General features: G+C 39.6%; 2 protein-coding genes and 2 pseudogenes across 4 annotated transcripts in view; all 4 read left to right on the top strand.

Moving 5' to 3' along the window:
• Nucleotides 1-1,828: 1,828 nt before the first annotated feature.
• On the top strand, nucleotides 1,829-2,215 carry LOC144443670 (fatty acid-binding protein, intestinal-like). Its single transcript, XM_078133210.1, has one exon. It carries the CDS (start codon nucleotides 1,829-1,831, stop codon nucleotides 2,213-2,215), a length of 387 nt encoding a protein of 128 aa, XP_077989336.1.
• Nucleotides 2,216-6,709: 4,494 nt separating this feature from the next.
• LOC144443990 (5S ribosomal RNA) lies at nucleotides 6,710-6,828 on the top strand (annotated as a pseudogene).
• Nucleotides 6,829-7,399: 571 nt separating this feature from the next.
• On the top strand, nucleotides 7,400-7,518 carry LOC144443992 (5S ribosomal RNA; annotated as a pseudogene).
• An 816-nt stretch (nucleotides 7,519-8,334) lies between these two features.
• The window catches only part of LOC144443507 (fibrillin-1-like), a 44,629-nt gene continuing 42,191 nt past the window's right edge, over nucleotides 8,335-10,772 (top strand). For all 3 annotated transcript variants that reach the window (XM_078133010.1, XM_078133011.1, XM_078133009.1), the window contains exons 1-2: nucleotides 8,335-8,457; nucleotides 10,036-10,184. In XM_078133010.1, coding sequence (XP_077989136.1) covers nucleotides 8,455-8,457; nucleotides 10,036-10,184 — 152 coding nt within the window. In that variant the 5' untranslated portion in view covers nucleotides 8,335-8,454. The remainder of the gene's footprint in view (nucleotides 8,458-10,035; nucleotides 10,185-10,772) is intronic.

The following is a 10,772-nucleotide window of genomic DNA, read 5'->3' as shown; positions in this document are numbered from 1 at the left end:
ACATGTTTACTACAGCATAGACATTTTACACACACACACACACACACACACACACACACGCACGCACACACACACACACACACACACACACACACACACACACACACACACACACATATATATATATATATATATATATATATATATATATATATATATATATATATATATATATATATATATATATATATATATATATATATATATATATATAACTCGGAGAGTGTCAATCTGCTAAGACAGTGCTCTATACCGCAGTGGCAGAGCGCAATATGTATATATATATATATATATATATATATATATATATATATATATATATATATATATATATATATATATATATATATATATATATAATATAATATAATTTTGATATTGTGAGACTTGGCTGCGATCTATATCTGTATCATTCTGTAGAATGTGACTGTGTAAACATCCTAAAAGGGTGTCGAGAAAACGCGAGACACGTACGGTTTTGTAAACAGACAACTTGATGTCGTAAGCGTTTGCATAATCATGGCAAATAATGATAAATTTCTACCAAGTGAAGTGTTATTATACTACATGGATACACTGACAGGCTATACACAAACACTGGTCTGGGTAGCAGAGGATTCTGATAATTAGGAACCTTAATAAGATACAAATCTGCCATAAATTTATTCATTAATCAATGTAATAACGTTACAGATTGTCAAAATGACTCTGTTAACAGGAAAGCTCACTAATTTAGATTAATTATTGTAGGAAAAACAAGTAATCCGTTGTAAAGATAAATCTGCGAGGCGCGTACAACCCCTGATATGATGTAACACGACGAACCTGGCACAAGACAGGACATACGCTCTCCGGTCTGAGAATCCGAATGTGAATTCCTAAAACTAGATTTAACGCTGTAATTCGCATAGTTTTCCAACAGCATTTGGGATGGCTGCACGCTAAAAAAATGTAAGCACTGAAATATAGTGAGAAGAAACAAACACGGCGTCGACTTTATAATAGAGTTGGACTATTCCTGTAATAATCTGCCTGTTAGACATGCGTAGTAGTAAGCTACAAAACTGAAATACATCCAGAGGAACTCGGAATAAAGCTTTCAATTGACGTCTGTAAGGATACGGTTGCTGAATGTCACAGTGTGATTGTGCCGAACTCTAGACCAGATTACTAGTATGTGCTAATAAAATGTCCATTTTATTTTCTAATGTGACTTTGGATTTACTTACAAGCAAAACTTACATTAAATTTGCAAGATAATATTGGATAAGTTATTGATATCGTATAATGAATGTACATACAAGAGTCTAATCAGTGGTAAACTTGCTCAGAGTCAAAATGCAGTTGGTAGAAAAATATCCAGTAAACTAACGTTGCTCTCCCCTCCTTCCATATATTACTATACACATACACATACAGCATCGCACTGGTATTTATAACGTCATTAGACGTGACACAAGCTGTCTAGCTCTGCTGTCTGTATTTATTAAAACTATTATATACGTCCATGCATGTACACAGATTAAAGTTTGTGAGGCCGATCCGCGAGCAACAAGGCAAGCATTGATTTGTTAAGTTTATGATGTGTATACAGAACACCATGGTTCCGACCACGGTACGCCAAATGTAAAATTTTAACCAGTGCAGGGTTAATATAGGTCCTTCCTGGCCTATCAAGTCTGTCCAAATGACGTACTTTTGTCTATATATTTGAGGTTTTTCTGTCCTCATTCATATCTCTCTGATCTGTTCTGCGATCTGAAAAAGTGAAGATTTCAACGCTTGTACTGTCAAAATCGGACACTCTCCGCTAACTGACTCCACCACAATGGCTTACATTGGTACCTGGAAGTACGAGAGAGAAGAGAACCTCGAGCAGTTTCTCCTAGCAGTTGGAATACCTGCCGACAAAGCCAAAACTGCAGCAACACTGAACTCTATACTGCAGTGTAGTAAAGCAGGCGACACTTTAACGATAAAAGTCAGTGTAAAAGGCGAAACCAAGGAAGTGTCATTCAAAATGGGTGTGCCTTTCGAAATGGACATGCCGCATCTTGGAGTCAAAGAAACCGTCACTGCAACAGAGGAAGGAGGCAAACTCGTCATCAGAGGAACAGCGACCGAAAGTCGCGAAGTGACGGGTGATACCATGATAGTTACGGTGACCAAGCCTGGAGTGGACATCGTCGGCAAACGGTACCTGAAACGCGTTTAAATTGACGGAGAAGCCACATTAATATCTCAGCCCACATAGTTTGCTAAAGTGTGAACACTGTTCAATTATGAATTGAATCAACAACTTCTCAAAATACTGATGCAGAATACTTTTATCGGCAGTAGAATGAGTCTTGCATCTTCAACTACTATTGTACCGCTGAAATAATATTATCCAATTCTATAGAGAGGTATATCTGATGAAACTGGAATGTGAACTTGAACTTGAGCAGTGCATCGAGAATTAAAATTTAGTGAGTGACTCTTTCGAAAGACCATGGTAGATTATGGAGGGGACGACAAGCGTTCACAAACGATATTAACAGTATCTCGAGAAGTATTTGAGGAGTGTATTCAAATGAATGTTGAATGTATAGTTAAATTTTGAAATTTTGTGATGTGAATATTTACAACTTCTAGATGATATTGCTTTGTAGCCAGAAAGTAAGCATTAAAGAGTTCAAAGTTCAAAACAAGTACTGGTATTGTGTCATTATCATAACTTTTCTTTGATCTGATTTGTCTTTGAAATCGTGGGATATTCCCAAACGTGTCATTACGGGATATTTGCTTCACGATCGGCACGCTGTTACATGTACGTAGCAGGGCAATCTGATTAAAATCTGATGTGGTGAAAGCGGCTAGATGGCTTTATTTACCTCTATTTCCATCGTTTTGTGTCGTTTGTTTTGTTCTGATCGCCGCCTTCCCACATCTGAACCTGTGTAATAGACAATCCCATTGAATGTCGACAATATTGTAAGGTTTTCACAACCAATGAGCACGCTTCAATTCCTCCAGTGTGTGCAGCTGTCAACGTAACGCTCATCCTGCCCTGATTGGCAATCGAAAGCGCGAGATTCAAACGGGATTGTGTATTACACAGGTGGGAAGGCAAAAAAGAGACGCAGGCGCCATAATCAGTAATTTGTTCTACAATCGCCGAAAAGTTCGCTCTTGCAACTGCGTGTAACATCTGATTACCATACATCGAATTACTGCGATATTATCAAAACTAAATAATAAACCTTTCTGTGGAAAAATGAACGAAATATCGGCACGCCAATCAGAATGCAAAGTTCGTGACACATGACGCACTAAGATTATTGTACGAAACGTTCGAATATTCTACACTTCGATTCCATTCTCCATGACAACTTCTAGTTCACATAAAAGAGACGCAGGCGCCACAATCAGTCATTTGTTCTACAATCGCCGAACAGGCAACATCGCTCGCTTACTCCTTTCAGTGGGATGATGCAAAGGACATAATTAGTCGCATCTTTACAAAAAGTTGTCTGCCATGTCATGTCATGCGCCACCAAATTTGTTAAGTATTATACTTTTGTTTTTACACACATTCCATTGGACGTGTAATAATTGTCGATATCGTTACTAGACTACTAGAGGACGTCATCGAAAAATAAGCGACTACATATCGGTACACCAATCAGAATGCATGATTTGTGACACGTGACTTACTAAGATACTAAGAACTAAGAACGTTCTAATATTCTACATCTGTGTTCTATTTTCCTTGGCAACTCATGGTTTATATAAAACAGACGTCGCTGACGCCATAATCGGTCATTTGTTCTACGATTGCCGAACGGGTAACATCGATGTCTAGATAGAGGAGATGATGCAGAGAAAACCATGCGTGAACATCAGTCAGATAAAATTTACACAGCATCCTACCAAGTCATGATATGCGCCACCATTTCGTTAAGTATTGTTTACTTTTGTTTTTATACGTCAAGTTATAAACATAACATATGTATAAGGAAATCGTTACGAAATGATGTGTTCAAAACACAATGCACAATTTCCATAAACGTGTTGACCACTTTCGGAGAATAATCACCTGAACATTTTTTTCCATTGGGCAAAAGTGAATATACAGAATCCTTCGGGCCATGGTCACGTGGGTATAGTAGCTGAGTGTACAACTGATAAGTAGTGGACTGATCGAGGTAGGGGTCTGTACATTGAGCGACAGGGGAGAGAGTGATACGACCCTAGTGCCGTTAGTAGATCATGTCCAGGGTCAATAACGACCCACCCCTCCGCTTCTGTTGGTATACTGAATGAAGCTCTATCATGTAAATACCCGGCAGGACAGTAAGACCCCTAGAGCCGCCTAGAAAATATCTCTATGAAAATTATGATTTGTTAAAAGAGTAACCCCAGTTAGATTTTTCAAATTTCGATTAATCTATCACCACTTCCCACTATCCATCACCAATCCATAAATTACAAACACTTTAATAAGTTGATCGAGGTTTTATGTAGGCAGGCTATATCTATTGCCTATAGGTAGACCGAGGATTTTTATAGTCACCCCCTGTCTAAGGGTACTTACGTAACAAGGGCTCCCACAATGGTTCGCTTACTGTGGGAAAAACTCACAAGACATATGTGGTTATCTGTATTTTTTAATATTTAATTTTTTTTCTCAATATTTAGCCTTCCTTAGTTATTACGTTTTCTTTTGTTTACAGTCTCTGGTGTAGTGGCCATATGCTCTGCACATACTAAGCATTTTATCCATTGGCAACTTTTGACTCGAAGCGGGTCTTTGCGGAGGACGACAAGGTGTGTATCTCTGGGAGGTTGTGGGCAGCTTTATGAATTTTGCGACCGTTGCGGCGATTTCTCCCTCTTCTTTGTTACTTAAAAGTAACAAGATGAGATGACCGGAACCGTTGCCGAAGTCGTTCGTTTCGAACTGTGCTAGTACTGTTCGAAATCTCCCAAGTTTTGGGTGTGCACTTTTCATTGTTTGATCTACCAACAGCCAACTCGAAGATCGTGTAGAAATAGTGATCTTGACTCGTATATTTTATGTGCCAACTCTGTTACTTTCTGCAGAGCTTCTTCTACGGATGCATTCCCTGCGACGGCCTTTTCCAGTTCTTCTAACTTTTGCTGTAGCTCAGCCGGCTGTTTCACAGGCTGTGAACACACAGACACGTGCATACATTATTATGCTAGCCACACCCCAAATGTGTACATCACTTAGCAAGCATCGTGGCATAATATCATGAATGGGTTTGGGTACTTACTGGTAGGTCCCTCTCGGACTACAATTGCTTGCAGTCCATGCTCCCTATAAACGAAAGTAATTCACATTTTTTTGGCATGGACTGCATATATGGCACACTGGCTCGTGCCAATTCGTAAGCATGTCCCTCGCGGACCATACGGCACCTTGACTTGTGCGTATGCATATATGTGTCCCTCGCGGACAGTATGGCACCTCGTGCCTTTTCATGCAAGTGTCCCTCGTGGACATTGCAACTTTTTTTCAGGAATATTTCAGGTGGTTTTAGTGAGGCCACCCCTTCTGTAGTGGCAAAGAAGAGGCAGCCGGCCCATGATAAGTAATAGCGACTGTACCTGACATGGTATACAGGTATGGATGTGACTGCCAGTGACTGTAGTCGACAGGTGGTTACAGACGCAAAGTTATCACGAACATCTGTCACCTAAATTAAAGCAGAAAATTATTTTTGAATATAGAATAGAAGCAAGATAACACTTGATTTATTTCTTTTTGAAAGTGTGTTTGCCCAAAATAATGTAATGATAACAATGAATGATATGGCATTCACGTTTAATTTGTAAATATTACACAAGTACATACCTGTTGTATTCAATTTCAATCAGTATCTTCATGTTTAGGCATCTTGATCCTGATGCCTGAGCACGATGTAGTATGCCATGTTAAACTGTAGTAACTAGTTTAGTTCACAATCTGTATTATCTGTAAAGAATATTGTGTGGGCCTGTCCTTTTAATAAAAGACAAAAAACAAACAACCAAAAGAACAAGAAAAGCCGGTTCTCGTCCGATCACCGAAGCAAAGCTGCGTCGAGCATGGTTAGTACTTGAATGGGAGACCGTCTGGGAATACCATGTGCTGTAGACTTTTTCATTTTTTGACCTTTTCATTCTATTTACCCATCATTCATCTCGTCTTTAATCACATACATTCTTAATTCGACGCCACACTCATTCGTTTGGGGTAGTCTCATAGGCAGAGCCTCCAGCGGCAAAAGGCTGGGTAACCGAGACTATCCAAGTCATGATTATCGGCCCTTCCTTTTAATTCCGCTCTAACTCCTCACCAGGTGTCAGTCACTTCAGAGGCCCAACAAACAGTATCGACTAGCGATTTAATGTACTGAACTTCTATTTAAAACTAATGTTTTCATAACGTATTTAAATGTGGTTTTTTTTTACTATTGTTTGGCAACTTGCAATTAAATGATGGAAACATCGCCGACTTTAGGATCACCTGTGACAGCCTGTCACTACATACCTGTGCCGTGTAGAAACTTTTGATATGATATAGAAGTGTAATTTCTGTAAAATATCGGATTTTGATTGTATTTTCGCACACCAACTGTACGTACATATTGAAGTTGTCATTGCTGAATAGTCAGAGTAGCACTTTTTACTGATAAATACGAAAGGTTCTGTTAAATACCTTGTCTACGGCCATACTACGTGGAAAAAGCCGGTTCTCGTCCGATCACCGAAGCAAAGCTGAGTCGGGCATGGTTAGTACTTGAATGGGAGACCGTCTGGGAATACCATGTGCTGTAGACTTTTTGATTTTTTGACCTTTTCATTCAATTTACTCATCATTCATCTCGTCTTTAATCACATACATTCTTAATTCGACGCCACAATCATTTGTTTGGGGTAGTCTCATAGGCAGAGCCTCAAGCGGCAAAAGGCGAGGGAACCGAGACTATCCAAGTCGTGATTATCGGCCCTTCCTTTTAATTCCGCTCCAACTCCTCACCAGGTGTCAGCCAATGCAGCAGCCCAACAAACACTATCAACTAGTGATTTAATGTACCGAACTTCTGTTTAAAAGTAACGTTTTCATAAGGTATTTCAATACTATGGGTTCTTTACTACTGTTGGGCAACTTGCAATTGAATGGTGTAAACAGCGCTGACTTTAGGATCACCTGTGACAGCCTGTCACTACATACCTGTGCCGTGTAGAAACATTTGATGTGATATAGAAGTGTAATTTCTATAAAGTATCGGATTTGGATTGTATTTTCGCACACCAACTGTACGTACATATTGAAAGTGTCATTGCTGAATATATATAGTCAGAGTAGCACTTTTTAGTGATAAATACCAAAGGCTCTGTTGAAATCCTTGTCTACGGCCATACTACGTGGAAAAAGCCGGTTCTCGTCCGATCACCGAAGTAAAGCTGCGTCGGGCATGGTTAGTACTTGAATGGGAGACCGTCTGGGAAAACCATGTGGTGTAGACTTTTTATTTTTTGACCTTTTCATTCATCTCGTCTATAATCACACAACACATTCTTAATTCGACGCCACACTCATTCGTTTGGGGTAGTCTCATAGGCAGAGCCTCCAGCGGCAAAAGGCTAGGGAACCGAGACTATCCAAGTCGTGATTATCGGCCCTTCCTTTTAATTCCGCTCTAAATCCTCACCAGGTGTCAGTCAATTCAGCAGCCCAACAAACAGTATCGACTAGAGATTTAATGTACTGAACTTCTATTTAAAAGTAATGTTTTCATAACGTAAGTCGTAAGTCTGGAAAAATACTTCAAATACTTCAAGGACAGTCCGGTACAATGGAGGAACTGTGGAGTAGAAGTTTGTCCCACGTATATAGCCACTTTCAACACTCAACGAACTCGCCGTCCTCGGCACTGTACTCTGTGAAAAATTGTGTGCGCCGCCGGTACGACTAAAAGTCGCGATATGCGATAGTCAAGTCGCAGGTTAAGTCTGAGAACTGAACAATTTGTTATTTAGAACATTTGGTGAACTACTTTTAAATTAGTTTATAAGTTTGTAAATCCTGCAATGTACTTTCAAGACTTGTTATTATAGTTTCGACTGGAAGTTGTGGGGAAAGTATTTATTTGTGTGCTATTAATTTGGCTTCTCTAAATTTTCGGTTCGTATAACACATGTACATGTAGTGCCATACATAAATATTCAAAACCTTAGCACGTAGCGGAATATGCAAATTGCATATGAATATTCATGAATCAGTATGTATTTATATATTACTTTGTTGGATCGTTGACGCTTATAGACTGGATACCACCAGGATCTGAACTTTACTGCACGACATGTGTTCAGTGACTGTGTGAGATTTTAGTAGTTCAGCGCGGGATTCATTGGACCAAGTTTTAGCTTTCTCGCACCGGGTGGAGAAGTGATTGTAAAAATATGGTGAGATTCTCTATGGATAATTTGTTACTTTACACAATCATATTGTAGCAATTGTTGCCAGAGAACGGTTAAACAGTGTACATGTTTATTATAATTGGTCGAGGTCTACTTAAAGTCAACAGTGGATCCAAAGTTAGGGTGACCTTTTTGTTGTTTCTCATCTCCAGTGGAATAGTCAGGCGGGGCGGGCGGGCGAAATAAAAAAAAAAAGGGGCAAGGAAAAAAAATCTGTATTTTTTCAGTTCTATTCTCTGTCCTTTCTGTCTTGCCAGTCTCTCTACAAGTTCTTTTCTCTTCTCTTTATTGAATTCCTTGTTACAGGTCTCTTTCCTTCATTTTTAGCAAGGTTGACAAGTCCGTAGAACAACTTTCTAAGAAGATGAATACGTATCATCCTGATGGGTGTATATCTGTAGCCATGAACTATTGTATGATTTTATCAGGAGTACTAATACATTCGTCCTAGTAATCAAAGTGGCATTGACATCGCTAACAAATTTTTCAAGCTTCCAATTTGAACTTTAGTATGTAACTTTTTTAGGAATGTAGTATGACTTTTACCAATTTTAAGGATAATTTTGAAAATGATAGAAATATTCTGAGCTATTATTACATTGCAGCAAAATGTACCGCACGACGGCATTAATTTCGAGCCCTGTCCCTCATCAAACCTCAACGACTTCAGCCATGAAAGACACATGCTGCTCCGACCTGGGGGTAGGGCGGCAGGGTTAACGTGCGGTTTAAACACTAAAACTTAAAAAGTCACCAAAACAATCGAAAAAAACCTCAAAACCACAGCAAGACGCTACAATTTTATTGCAGCTAGCAAGTTCAGTGTTTCGCACACGTCAATGAGTAGGTCAGAGGTCGCGACAAAACATGTGACGAGAGACGCCCATTTCGACGTCTCATCTACTCCCTCTAATGTTTCAATTTGTAGATAAAGTTTATCAAAGTTGTGAGTTGTCACTGTATCTTATATGAGTGTCAACAAAACTTCCCCGGCGGAGCCAGTATACTTCTTGTGGGATTGACGTCAGGGCCTGGCCCCGGACTTAGATAATTTTGATGTCAGCCATAAAATGAATACGCCAAAGCGACGCAAGGTGGGAAAATTATTGCGTCATTTGTAATTTTAGGGGGCAAATGTCGCAAGGTCGTGGCCTCGGCAGAACACTGGTCTAAGACGCCATGAGGAACGTTTGGTGTTCATTCGAACGTCGGAAATAAAAAAAGTTTTTTTTTTTTCTGATGTCGGAGCTGCAAATCAGGGTCGGTCGGGAGATGAGAAACAGAAAAATAAAAAGGGCCGCCCTTATGGAAGTTATGTATAGCTTAGACGTAATACCGTTCAAGACGTTCGTCTTTAGGTACTCCTTTACGAGAAGACCATGAGGGAGGTAACAAGCGGAGGGATCACATGGGGAACTTTTATAAACTACGGGGACATTGCATAGTATAGCTGGTAAGCTAAGGGAAGACGAATTATCGTATATGACAAACACATTAAATGTTGATTCTAGTGTCCGGCAAGCGATGACTGTCTTTCTGTGTTTCTCCCCCATTCATTGGTAGGGTTGTAACAGGTCGCATGACAGATTGTACCAACAATGGCTTGTACACGTCTTTGTGGGCCTTGTACTGAGTTCTATTGTATTTGGACAGCCGAGTAACAGATTTGAACCATATAGCAGTAATAATCAGCCGTTTTCGGTTTTAAATGGGTGAGTACAATGCTTAAAGTTGTCAGAAGTTTGGGAATCTTAATAGTAAAGTAATCGCTGATGTGGTAACTTTTGGGGTGTGTTGTGGAGACAGTCTTCGAGCGAGCACGTTCGTGCTATTTACAGTTTACGATTCGTGCCAGACGGGAAAGCAGCGTTAGAAGCCTAAATATTCGGTACTACAGAAATTTTGGCCCTGGTTCAACACATTTCTACGCACTATTGCCTAGAACAGGTGAACGTTGGTGAACTTCGGATGTAGCCCGCGATTGAGTCCTACCCATGAGCATACTCTTGGGTGATTATTTTTATATGGGTTTAGTTATTCAATGGTTCGATCGTTCTAGATTCCTTGTGGTTGACATTGCCCCTCTAGTCTGAAGATAACCGTGCACACTGCGTTCCGATATACTAGTTAAATGGAAATGAAATGAGAGGAAACATAATCGTAATAAGTTTATGTAAGTTTGTCAAGGTCGAAATTTGAAAGGTTACTTAGAATGATAATGTAGGGCGTAATAGCTCAATCTTTCCGGCAGTCATTGTTCTAGCGATTGCTTCGAGCCCTCTCTTAAAAAATCCCGATTT

Source organism: Glandiceps talaboti, chromosome 12 (genome assembly GCF_964340395.1).
Source record: "Glandiceps talaboti chromosome 12, keGlaTala1.1, whole genome shotgun sequence".
Lineage (NCBI taxonomy): Eukaryota > Metazoa > Hemichordata > Enteropneusta > Spengelidae > Glandiceps > Glandiceps talaboti.
The sequence above is the reverse complement of the archived record's forward strand: the minus strand, read 5'-3'. Positions and strand labels throughout refer to the sequence as shown.